Raw genomic sequence first — 13,808 nt, forward strand, 5'->3', positions numbered from 1 at the left:
ATGAGCCCACCCAGGTGACTTGTGGTCCCTATGACCACATAGCTTCTGATAAATGAATAAGAGCATCACAACGCCACACCAAGAAGCCAGAGTGTTACTCATAGACTTAGTGCTAACTATGAAAACCTGCAATTGTGAGAATTACAAGGTTACTAGAAATATGTACTCAAGCACTGACAATAATGGTTCAAAAAAATCACGTTCAAACTGTTAGTTAGAAAATAAATAAATCATGAGAATTTAATGTACTGCATGTTGAAAGTTGCTTTAAAAGTAGAGCTTAAAAGTTCTCATCACAAGAAAAAAATTCTGTCACTATATCTGGTGACAGTTGTAAACTAGATTTATTGTGGTGATCATTTTATAATATATACAAATATATCATTAATGTTGCATACCTGAAGCTAATATAAAATTCTATATTTTTTTAAAATAGTAATACCCAAATAATCAACAAAAAACTTCTGGAACTAATGGGTGATTATAAAAAGATATAAGATTAATATACAAAAGTCAATTACTTTCTTATATACTAGCAACAGACTACTGGAACTTTAAATTAAAAGCACAATATCATTTACATAAGTCCCCCCAAATGAAATACTTAAATATAGATTCAAAAAAATATGTACAAGATCTGTATGAGGGAAAACTTCAAAACTCTAATCAAAAAAAAAAAGCTAAATAAATGAAGAGATATTTCATGTACATGGGTAACAAGACTCAGTATTATTAACATTAGCTCTTCCCACTTTGATTTATATATACAATGCTCTACCAGTTAAAATCCCAGCAAGTTACTGTGTGAACATTGCCAAGCTAGTTTTAAAGTGTATATGGAAAAAAGTCAACACAACATTGAAGGAGAAGATCCAAGCTGAAGGACCTCCACTATCTGACTTTAAGAGTCAAAAAAGCTACAGTAATCAAGGCATCACTGATTCAATGGACATGAACTTGGGCAAACCCCAGGAGATGATGAGGGACAGGGAAGCCTGGTATGCTGCAGTCCATGGGGTCGTGAAGAGCTGGACACAACTTGGCGACTGAATAACAGCAATCAAGATAGTGTAGTATTTGCAAAAGAACAAATATATTAGTGGAAGAGAATAGAGATCCCACAATGGACCCACAAAAATAGAGTCAACTGATCTCTGACAAAGGAGCAAAGGCAATAAAATCAAGAAAATTAGTTTTTTCAACAAATGGTGTTGGAAAAACAATATCCACAGACAATCTGGAAAAAAATAACTGAATCACTTTGCTGTACAACTGAAATTAACATAAAGTTGAGAGTCAACTCTGCCTCAATTTAAAAAAAAATGTATCTAAACACAGACCTATTGGTGGAGAATGGATACATGTATATCCATATGTATCACTGAGTTCCTTGTGGTCCACCTGATACTATCACAACAATGTTAATCAACTATATGCCAATACAAAATAAAAAGTTTAAAAAAACCCACAGAACTAAAAAATTAACTCAAAATGGATTGTAGACCTAAAAGTAAAACACAAAGCTCTAAAATTCCTAGAAAATAATACAGGAAAAAATCTATTTCTCCTCAGAATGATGTTTTTTCTTTTGCCATGCTGCACAGGTTAAAGGATCTTAGTTCCCCAATTAGGGATTGAACTCAGGTCCATGGCAGTGAAAGTTCTGAGTCCTACCCACTGGACCACCAGGGAATTCTCTGGCAGTGACTTTTTAAATATAATATGAAAAGCATGATCCATGAAAGAAATCACTGATATGCTGGACTTCATTAAAGTTAGAAACTTCTGCTCTCCACAAGACGTGCCTAAAGAGTGAGAAGATAAACCACAGACTGAAAAAAATTTTGCAAAAGACATATGTGATAAAGGACTCTTACTCAAAATACACAAAGTAACTCTTAAACCTCAACAACAAAAAAACCCAAAAATTTGAATTTTAAAATGGGCAAAATAACTGAATACCTCACCAAGAAAGGTGATAAATAAGCATAAGAAAAGATGTTCAACATCTTTTTCATTATATTTATTAGAGAATTGCAAGTTAAAACCATGAGATACCACTACATATCTGTTAAAACAGCCAAAATCTGAAACACTGACCACCACCAAATTCTGGCAAGGATGTGGAACAACAGGAGCTTTAATTCATTGCTGGTGAGAATGCAAAATGATACAGCCACTTTGGAAGACAGTTGGGCAGTTTCATATGAAACTAAATATGCTCTTATCATATAATCCAGCAACTGCACACCTTGATATTTACTCAAGTGAGTAGAAAGCTTATGTCCACAGAGAAACCTTTACACAGATATTTATAGTAGCTTTATTCATAATTGCCAAAACTTGGAAGCAACCAACATGTCTTCGAATAGGTGAATGCATAAAGGAACTGTGGTACATCCAGACAATAGAATATCATTTAGTGCTAGAAAGAAATGAGCTGTCAAGCCATAAGAAGACACATAGTATGCCTAAATGCATACTACTAAGTGGAAGAATCCTATCTGAAAAGGCTCCATACTGTATGATTCCAACTAGATGACATTCTAGGAAAAGTAAAACTATGGAGACAGTGAAAAGTTTGCCAGGGTTAGAGGAAGAGGGAGAGATGAATAGGTGAAGTATAAAAGATTTTCAGAACATTAACATCTATCTGCTGTTATAATGGTGAATACGTATCATTACACACTTGTCAAAATCCATAGAATATACAACACCAAGTGTGAACCCTAGTGTAAATGATCAACTTTGGATGATAATAGTAGTGTCAGTGAGGTTCATCAATGATAACAAATGTACTAATCCAGTGTGGGATGTTGATCATGGGGAAAGCTGTGCATATATTGGGGCAAGGTATACACAAGAACGCTGTATTTCCTGTTCAATTTTGCTGTGAATTCAAAACTTCTCTAAAAAAACAGGATGGAGAGATTAATATACACATACATACACAGAGGTAGATAGATCTCCTAGGATCAAAATAACATAGGTATATTCTCTCTGCTTTTATGGAATAAAGGTAGCACTAGTGGTAAAGAATATGCCTGCAATGCAGGAGACCCACGTTTGATCCCTGGGTCAGAAGATCTTCTGGAGAAGGGAATGGCTACCCACTCCAGTATTCTTGCCTGGAGAATCCCATGGACAGAGGAGCTTGGTGGGCTACAGTCAATGAGGGCACAAAGAGTTGGACATGACTGGGCAAATAAGCACACATACATCATATAATTTCTATTCTACATCAAATATTCAGCATGTTACAGAAACATGAACTTGTTAATGATCAGATCAGAGGAAAGTGGGAGAGATAAGGTAAGACATGTTCCCAGATATTTTATTTTGCTTTTAAGAAAATACAATTATAAGGAAAAGAATAAAGAAGGAAAGGATATGATTCACTCATTCATCCAACTGTATATTCCCAAACCACCCAAAAGAATATTCAGCCAGCCTTCAACTTTTGTGCCTATTTTTATGATCTAACTGTTTGTCCCCTTTATACTGCTGGGAAACAGAGGAATGAAAAGCACGCATGCACAAAGTTATCTTCTCCCAGAGGGAAATGTAACAGGCAAGTCTCCTTGGTATTTATGAATTAATTGAGCCATTGGTTCTCTTAAGTTTCTCTCACAGAGGTGGACTCCTAATCAATTATTTTCCAACCATGATAACAATTTCATGAATGACAAAAAGACTTCCAAGATGGAAAGGGGAAGTAAGAAGGAGAACACGTGGAATGCAGGGGAAATGACATGGGGAGCATTAAATACAGAATGGAAGGAAGATCTTCTAGAAACTGCCACAGGAGCAATATCTCTCCACTGCATGGCTGCAGGTCTTCCTTGACGCACTCATGACATCACCACCCAAAGATCTGTACCAGCTTTGGGTCCAATAGGTATATTTACAAGTCACAGTAGGTGCCCACTGGGTCTAACAGGTGTGCTTACAAGTCACAGGAGGTGCCCACTGGATTCAACAGGTATACTTACAAGTCACAGGTGGTGTCCACTGTGAGGTTTCAGAGTCTTATCAAATATAGACAAGGCATAAAGAAAATACTTTACGTGCACAGTATCTGGATAAAACTTATCCCAGTGATCCATTTTCCTAAGATTAGTTATCTGGCCTATGTGGAATCCATTTCACATTTTAAATTTCCTTGAGAGAATTAAGAATAGAGCCCTACATATAATGTTCCTTTCAATTAGTCTCTGCTTCCAACAGCTCTCCCTTTCAAATCTTCTTCAGTGTCACCACCAATGATCTCTCTAAAGCAGAGCAATAGATTTGCAGTCAAGTCAGAGGAAGGGTCACATAAGTGTACTTCCTCTGCCTCCTATTTTCAACTTCACCAGAATGACTGCTAATGACTTTTTAAGGTGTGGAGATATAAGAACAAAGAGTATGGGAGTGAAAAGAGCAGTAAGAAGAGATTGCAATAATTTTCTGCAAAATGGATAAAGGTTTGATAACTGACCAGGAAGAACATGAAAAATGAAACTCACGTGCCTATAGAGGGGGCATGGTAAAGAAAAGCAAGCTGATTTGTCTTGCAGAAACCCCACAAGGGGTCAGGGCTCAGAGACACAGCGAAAGTTTAGAAAGAGATGAGCTGGTTGAAAGATGTCAAGTTCATGCACACACACCCTGCACACATACCCATACACACATGTGCACGTGTCAAAAGAAACCAGGTGTTCATTCTCTAAATAAACGAAAAAAGACAACCTCTTAACTCAAGAGCATGAGCAAAGATAGACTGTGTGAAAACTGTTATACAGACTTTAGTAACCCACAATTCTTTAGTTCTATTTCCAGAACACCACGCATTTCAGAAAGCTTTAATTCTGAAAGAGTGAAACCAAAACTACTGGGGGAAGAGCTAAGCAAAGAAAGACAGTTCAGGAAGAACAGCAATACTTCCAAGCTCTATATGAAATTTTTCAGAGAAATAAGAGAAAACAGTGTATACATGAAGCATGAACAGGATGCTGGAAAGAGAGAAGGAAGGAAGGAAGAAGGGGGAGGGAGGACGGAGAGGAAAGAAATGACAGAGGGATAGAGGAAGGAGGCAAGGGGAGGGAGGAGATGAGGGGAGAGAGAGAGGCCTGATGGTGTCCAAGAAGTTCTAAAATTAAAACTAAGATAGCCAAAATAAGAAATTTAAATGGCAAGGCTAGTACACAGAATGAGGTAACCACCTAGAAGTAGAAGGAAAGAAAACGAGATGAAAAATAGAATAGAAAAAAATAAGAGAATCAATCTACAAGGAGCAACGATTACAGCCAACATCTCAGAAAGAAAGAAAAAAGAAACAAAGATGAAGAAATTATTAAAGAATAATTCAAGAAACTTTCCAATAATTAAAAGATACAGGTGCCCAAGACTGAACGATCCACTAGTGAGTTTGTCATTTACAGCGAGTTTTTTTTTAACATACATGAACCTTTATCATCATGAAATTTTAAAACAGTAACAATAAATTTTTTTCTATATGTATTCAGAGAGAAAAAGTAGGTGGCACAGAAAAGGTAGGAAGTCAAAACAATATATGACTGGCTCAGCAGCAACAATGGGTGCTGGGAAACAATAAAGCAATACCTTTTCCACAAAGTTCTGAGTAAGACTAGCATCTGTAGCCAGCCAAACTATGAATCAAGTGTAAAAGTGGAATAAGCACACTTTCAGACCAGCAAACCCAGAAAGAGCACAACACGGCTGCCAGGAAACAGTGGATCTAGCATCGGAGAGAAGTCCCAGAACTACAGCCGTGGGACTGACCAAGAGAGTGGCCTACTCAGCAGGTTCTGGGTAGGAGGCCACCAAGGAAAACAACGACCCATGTGGGCAGGTATATGGAAAAGGTTATTGGTGGCTACGGAACAAAGCGTGGGGGCGTTTAGGGAACACAGTCATAATTTCATAGGTAGCTAATAAATGAAAAGGGAAAGCAACTTTTTAATTCCAGGAAAAACAAAGAGTTAAACTAGAAAAGAGTACACTAACTAGAAAAGAGTTAGAGTACACTATTTGGCTTATAAAGGAGATCAGTCCTGGGTGTTCATTGGAAGGACTGATGCTGAAGCTAAAACTCCAATACTTTGGCCACCTCATGTGAAGAGCTAACTCATTGGAAAAGACCCTGATGCTGGGAGGGATTGGGGGCAGGAGGAGAAGGGGACGACAGAGGATGAGATGGCTGGATGGCATCACCGACTCAATGGACATGGGTTTGGGTAAACTTCAGGAGTTGGTGATGGACAGGGAGGCCTGGCGTGCTGCGATTCATGGGGTCGCAAACAGTCGGACACAACTGAGCGACTGAACTGAACTGAATATGATATGAATATTAAATACTAATTTTACTTTGTTAAAGTGTAATACAAATAGACTGAGAGAAGTGAATGAAGCAGGAGGAGAACTAAGTTCTTACTATGCTAGAAAGTTGTGATTAAGTCTAAAATTGTAAAAAAATAAATTAAGAGTTTACAAATGTTATTTAGAAACTAGATGTAAATACCAGGGGGCATAGCTGGCAGAGCTAAGGTGGTTGCCTCTAGGAAATGAGGTATAGGGGTCAGGACAGTTAAGACAGAGGATTATGAGAATTATCCAAACTCTATGTTGATTTTTGTTCTAATGTAAAAATAATATATTTTAAGATAAGGAAGAAATGAAGGAGGCAGGGAGACAGGAGGGTGGGAAAGCAGGACAGACGGGAAATCTTTGGCCCATACCTTTCCAAGTGCATTGGGATCTCTCACAGAGCTGCATGCTCCCATTAACCTGCTGAGCCACGTTCTGGGTTGAAAATAGCTGATTTAAGCACTTCTGAAAACAAACACAAAGAGAATACTTATTCAGAAACACTTGTGTACATCTCAGGTGTGTTACATTGTGTAAAAGTAAAACTGATAATTCACTGGAAAATTTAAATTGTCAAAACCAACACTGCAATAGTTACCATTATTTATTAAATAACCACTGTGTAATGAACACAGTACAGAACATTTTACTGATATATTATTTTTTTTAATTAATTCTTATTTAAGTATAATTGCTTTATGGGCTTCCCCGGTGGCACAGTGGTAAAGAATTTGCCTGCCAGTTCAGGAGATGCAAGAGACACACATTCGATCCCTGGGTAAGAAAGATCCCCTGGAGAAGGAAACGGCAACCCACTCCAGTATTCTTGCTTGGAGAATTTCATGGACAGAGGAGCCTGGTGGGCTACAGTCCATAGGGTCGCAAAGAGTCAGACACGACTGAGCGACTAAACAACAACAAAATAGCTTTAGAATGTTGTATTAGTTTCTTGTGGGGGAGGGGATTAAACTAGTCATCTTAAAGGTCCTTTTCCACTAACCCCCTTTCCCATGAGAAATGGAAACATCAGCTCACAGAGAGGTTAAGTCAATTGTCTAAATTTCCACGAGCACAAAAATCAGGTTGCTGTTTCTCTGGGCAAGTATACAATGAGCCCTCCTGACATTCTTACGTCTGTGCATGCGTGCTAAGCTGCTTCAGTCCTGTCCAACTCTGTGCAACCCTACAGACTGCAGCCCTCCAGGCTCCTCTGTCCATGCAGGTTCTCCAGGCAAGAATTCTGGAGTGGGTTGCCACGCCCTCCTCCAGGGGATCTTCCCGACTCAGGGAGTAAACCTCTATCTCTTATATCTACCTCCATTGGCTGGCGAGTTCTTTACCATTAGAGTCACTTGGAAAGCCCCTTACATCTAACTTTGATCAAAAACAAAGAGGCAAATTAATAAAAAGGAGAAAGAAAAGTACTTATTCTAGAAATATAATAGCAGTCAAAACAGAGAAGATTTCTTTTTCCTCCTTCTCGATGATACATTTAATCACTGAATCACAATAATTCATACAGAAGTCTCTCCATCAAGTATCACTTTGATATTTTGGCTTTCTTCCCAGATATTATGTCATATAATAGGCACTGCCAGTCAATAAATCATGGATGTTTAGCTATTCAAAGTAGAAAAATTAAATATACAGTAGAGTTTCACAACCGCAGAAATATGAGCAAATAATGCACTGTTGTGGTCTACCAGATACTTCCCCCTGGCTTCTGATCATCAAAACTATCTTCAGACATGTCAGATGCTCTGTGGGGAGCAAAATCACCCGTTTGAGGAGCACTGGCATAAAATACCATTTCTAAATGCCCTGCTGGCCGGTAGCTCAGTGTAACTCTTCACAGATTCATCTTCAGAATCCTGTAGAGACAACAAAGCTGACCAAGGCATTGCCCAGATAGTGTGCATGTGCTCCATGCACCCAGGGGTACTCTTCATTAGGTGAGATCTACTATTACTTTAATGAGCAACTTGGCATACAGCTGGCTGGGTATGAAAGTTTTGAACATCTCCATAGCTATTCAGCTCTCACTGTGGAAATACCCTCTGGATGACCTCTGAGGACCACAGGAAGACACCTTTCCACCGCCAAGGTGGAAGACCTCGCTTTACCTCTGCACCATTTTTGCTGCTGTTGGACTCCCAGTTAGTCATGACAACAAATGCTCTACATAAAGTAGTGAAACAGCTTCCATTATCCCCTGCCCAGGTTCTCCAGTGAAACTGGGATGATGTTCAGGCTGGATAACAATTGCTGTAATGATGGTAACTTGCCCACACCATCATGACCCCACCAACAGAGCCACCAACTTTGCTGCTACCAGTTGCCAGACAGCCCAAGGGGAAGGAAAAGGGAAGTCCTGGAAGTCAGAGCAGTAAAACCTCCAGTCACCAGTAGAGGGTGGAAGGGACAGTGGTGCTAACAGCCTGGCCTGGGTATGAGTTCAACAGCACACATAGTTCCCTCAACATAACTCCCTCGCCATCTTACCCTTACCCAGCAGCAAGCAAATAGCAAGTGAAGCCACTCAGTCGTGTCTGACTCTTTGTGACCCCATGGACTGTAGCCTGCCAGGCTCCTCCATCCATGGGATTTTCCAGGCAAGAATACTAGAGTGTTTTGCCATTTCCTCCTCCAGGGGATCTTCCCGACCCAGGGATTGAAGCCCGGTCTCCCACACTGCAAGCAGACTCCTTACCATCTGAGCCACCAGGGAAGCCCCACCCAGCAGCAAAGCACCTAGCAGAAGACTTGCTCTAATACAGTTGTTTTCAACTGCATATGAGTTCAAATAATTAAATTTCATATTCACAATATTTTATTGTTTCTCAAGCAAAACCCATATGCCAAACACAGGAAGCACACACCAAATGACTAACTATGCCTAAATTGAGAATTTGTAACATTCCTAGTTCAGTTTTCTAAATGAAACATTGATTCCTTCAGAGGCTCTTCACTGGATTCGATAAATCTAAAAACACGCTATTGGTATTTAATGTGCGCAAAGGATTTAGGGTGGACTATGATATTAGAATCATAATCAATGAGATCCTTAAAATAATTGTTAACTTAGTAGAGAAATTTTAAAAAAAAACCCACAAAACTTAAGGGAAATACTGAAAAGACCATCTTATAGAGGAGGAGTCAAACCAATCTGCCAAAGGGCAGACATATCACCACACACTTTCCAAAGAGTTGGGAAAAGACCACCCAACAGAACTTTGCACTGAGAGGAAACATACCATAGTATGCATAATTTTATTCTATTTTTTTTTACCACACCACTTGGCATGCAAAATCTTAGTTCCTGGACCAGGGATCGAACCCACACCCCCTGCATTGGACGCATGGAGTTTTAACCACTGGACCACCAGTGAAGTCCCCCTGTTTTTAATCTTTACCTTTTGGATGGTTAGTCTCATTTTCACTTTTTTGAGTGATGCTAATTAAACACTTTTCTGTGTTACCAACAACACTGTTTCTTTTTGGAAGTGTCCTTCATACACTCGTTTTTCCTATCAGGAACCCATCCTTTCCTTACTGATTTGTAAGAGCAGCTAAGCCAGCTCTTATCTCACATTTGGGACTCAGCTGCTTTGAGATTCTCAAGATGAGAAATCTTCGGTTTTCTCTCTTCACCCACCGGGCCTTTTGAAGCAACTTTATTCTTCCAGCCTCTCTCCAGTGCATGAGGAGCCTTCCCAAACTGGAGAGCAGAGTTATTGGTTTCAGAACTTCCTTTGTTGGGGGTCTTCAGCGGTTCCTTGTAGGATCCTGCCAGAAAACATTTAGCTTTGAATTTGGTTTTTAAAATAATAGCTCAGTTGGTAAAGAATCTGCCTGCAATGCAGGAGACCCAAGTTCGATTCCAGGGCTGGGAAGATGCCCTGGTGAAGAAAATGGCAACCTACTCCAGAATTCTTGCCTGGAGAAACCCATGGACAGAGAAGCCTAGCAGGCTACATACAGTCCATGGGGTCGCAAGAGTTGGATACGAATTAGCAACTAAACCACCACCATAATCTCTTAAACCTTTGGTGGGAGGTCAGTCCTTGGCATGTACAGAACATAATGTAAAGATTTAGGGTCTCATCTCTCCAAAGTCCTAGGTGGGGTGGGCTGGAGGGACAGTGCAGGGTCAAGGCAGGGTACTGGGTTCATGAGTGAACACTGGGTGAGGAATTCCCTTGGTGGTCTCAGAACCAGGAGGAAATGTCAAGATTAAAGACCTGACTCCAACTGCAGCAGCAGCAGCAACAGAAATGCTTTAACTCTGCGTGGAAAGAACACACTTGCGCATTTGAAGAATGGATACTAACAGTTTAAGGTTTAAAATGATGGTGAGAAGAGTAGCTGGTTTGCCCAGGTGGTGAACATCCTGCCAGGAAGTCACTATGGAATGCCTACCTGTCAGTCACTGATGTTCACTACATGATTAGAGCAAAACACTTCACCTCTCCCTCTTCCTAGTGCACAAAGATGTAAAACTAGTTTTCAGATGACTTTAGTAAAATACTTCCTAAGTTACTGTCATGGAAGAGCCAATGTTGTTTGCATCCATGTCTATTCTCTTCTCAAGATGGAGAAAGCCCTTTACCAGAATTTTAACTGCAATGAAAACCTTCACAAGTCATCTTCTTAAGTTAAATACCTGCTATATCACTTGTTCATCAGAGGAACCAAGGCACAACCGGATTAAGTATTTGGCCTTTTGCCATGTGACAATCTCTTCTCATTCGGACAAACGTGCTGGATAAGCTGTCACTGATGTTCCTAGAGTCCAACCCCTCGAGTTCTGGGCTATCCAAAATCTAAGAGGAAGGAGGAATCCAAAATCTAATTTCAACTTTGCCAAAACACTCTGCAAAGTTTTAGATCTTACTCTTTGTCCTGCAAAATTATGCATGCCTGTTTTGTGATATTTGTAGACAAGTAAAGACAAAAAGAAGCAGGCTCTCTGAACCTCAAATGAAAAAGAAAATGTTGCAGTTGAATGCTAGTACTGATCATCCCAGTTATCAACAAAGAGTTCATGTCCACCAGCCTAAGGAATCCTGGACCTCTCAGATTTTGTCCACAAAGCATGACAGCAAATGAACCTCTCTACAAACATCCCTTTTAGGATGGGAGGGTCCTCAGTGTTCACTTTTCTGGAACAAAAAGAAAGAAATCCCACCAGCAAAACACCGAGAAACCAATGTTTCTGATTAATATGCAGTATAAACTTAAATGGAAAATAAAATAGGCTTTATTATAAAATTATTTTGTCTGATTATCTCTTAGAATTCTAAATTTCTCATGCAATGCCTTATTTGAAAATAACTAATTAATTAAGGACCTATGAAAGAAAAGGGAGCCACTTTAGGCAGAAATTCCTCTGAAACAACTAGCCAGAAATTCCTCTGAAACAATTTAAAATATCTTTCAGAAGACAGCCATAAGGATGAACTTCCTCCAACCCTGTATCTCCTATTGCTTCAGCCAGCTATTTTCAGTATTGTTACTTACTATTACATGAGAATTTCATTGATTTAAAAAAGATTTGGGCTTCTTCTCAATCTGCAGGACTATGGTGCCTCATTGTGTCTAATGTCACATCTAAATACAACATACTTTCTTTTGGTTTTGTTTCAGCCCTCCCCTTCCCCTGCCCCTTTGGAAATTTCTTATTCAAAAGGAGAAAAAGAGAAAGCAGTTGACTAAATACAACACCAGGTATTTCTGTAAGACAAAGATTCTCTCAGAAATATATCTTTTTTTAAAGATTTCAAAACTGGCTGTGGCATCTCCATTACCTCACCTGGAGCCACGGTCTCTTCGCCAGGAGTCATCCTCAGCACCGTTCCCGGGAGGTCAGGGGTGGACCGCTCCTCCCCAGAGGGGCGGGCTGTCGCCTCCCTGGCTTGGCTCTGCCGCCATCTTGTGGTCATCGGGCTACTGGCAACAGGAACTTCAGCTGACCGTCTCTTTGCCCAGTTGCTGGTGAAGTTCGAGTATGTAGTATTAACTACATTAACTACCTATTTAATAACAAAAAGATCCATGATTTACAGTACCCTCAATGATACAATCATTAAGATTCCTTAAGAGAGAATTATAAACAACTCATCTAGTACAATACAACATGTATATGTTGATACATGAAATTTTTAATTTTTGTGACCTGGGAAAATTTTATTTTACATATGCATATAAAATAAACATATGATTACATATTTTACACACACACACACACACACACACACACACTCAGAGCCTCTGCTGAGGGTCTCAAGACACACCAAAGCAATTGAGGGAGTGATTATACTTATGCTTATTACTATTACATACAAATATAAAATATGAAGTTGAATAACACTATATACTGAGCATATAAGATGCTTACATAAAATCATAAAATTTCATAAAATCTGGAAATAAACAGCAATTTTCTAAGTCCAATCCATTTCACAGATAGGAAAACTGAGGCCTAACTTGCACAACTTCTGTCCATCCTTTCTGAGAAACAACAGGAGTTTAGTAGTTACAGATCCTTTAGTGGTGAGCCATGTCCTGGAGCCATGTAAAATTAAAATGAAAATGAGTTACTTTTTAACAAAATAACAGGCATATTAGGTTGTGCCTGCTAAGTTGTTTCTGTCGTGTCTAACTCTTTGCAACCCTATTGACTACAGGCCCCCAGGTTCCCCTGTCCATGGGATTTTCCAGGCAAGAATACTGAAATAGGTGGCCATGCCCCCTCCAGGGGATCTTCCTGACTCAGTATGGAACCTGGGTCTCAAGTCTCTTGCACTGGCCAGCAGGTTCTTTACCACTAGCGCCACCGGGGAAGCCCCATGTTAGGTTAATATGCTGTGCTTAGTCGCTCAGTCATGTCCACCTCTTTGTGACTCCATGGACTGTAGCCCACCTGGCTCCTTTATCCATGGGGATTCTCCAGGAAAGAATACTGGAGTGGGTTGCCATGCCCTCCTCCAGGGGATCTTCCCAACCCAGGGATCGAACCCAGGTCTCCCGCATTGCAGGCAGATTCTTACTGTCTGTGCCAACAGGGAAGCCCAAGAATCCTGGAGTGGATGGATAGCCTTCTCCAGGGAATCTTCCCGACTCAGGTATCAAACTGGGATCTCCTGCATTGCAGGTGCATTCTTTATCAGCTGAGTTAAAAAGGAAGCCCATATTAGGTTAATATCCTTCTACAAAGGGCTCTTACAGAAATTTAGAAAAGTTTGCCATCCCATAGGAAAAACAAGCATGAGACATAAAAAAGCAGTTCACAAAAGAGATATAAATGCTCCCAAAATGTTCAAGCTCATTCGTAATAAAAAATGCAAATTTAAAACAATAATCAGATGTTAGCAGTTTTTTAAAATGACATTTCCTAAGGCTGAAGGTTCTAGAAACAAGCACTGGCATGCAGTAGTGGA

The 13,808-nt window shown here is 39.8% G+C and overlaps 1 protein-coding gene across 2 annotated transcripts in view; it reads right to left on the bottom strand.

Moving 5' to 3' along the window:
- CDC20B (cell division cycle 20B) overlaps window positions 1-13,808 on the bottom strand; it is a 62,494-nt gene that overhangs the window by 23,319 nt on the left and 25,367 nt on the right. For both annotated transcript variants that reach the window (XM_070476678.1, XM_070476677.1), the window contains exons 3-5: window positions 12,182-12,401; window positions 10,025-10,155; window positions 6,741-6,834 (exon numbers count right to left, since the gene is read on the bottom strand). In XM_070476678.1, the coding sequence (XP_070332779.1) occupies window positions 6,741-6,834; window positions 10,025-10,155; window positions 12,182-12,401 (445 nt within the window). The remainder of the gene's footprint in view (window positions 1-6,740; window positions 6,835-10,024; window positions 10,156-12,181; window positions 12,402-13,808) is intronic.

The sequence above is a fragment of the Odocoileus virginianus genome, chromosome 14 (assembly GCF_023699985.2).
Source record: "Odocoileus virginianus isolate 20LAN1187 ecotype Illinois chromosome 14, Ovbor_1.2, whole genome shotgun sequence".
In the NCBI taxonomy this organism is placed as follows: domain Eukaryota; kingdom Metazoa; phylum Chordata; class Mammalia; order Artiodactyla; family Cervidae; genus Odocoileus; species Odocoileus virginianus.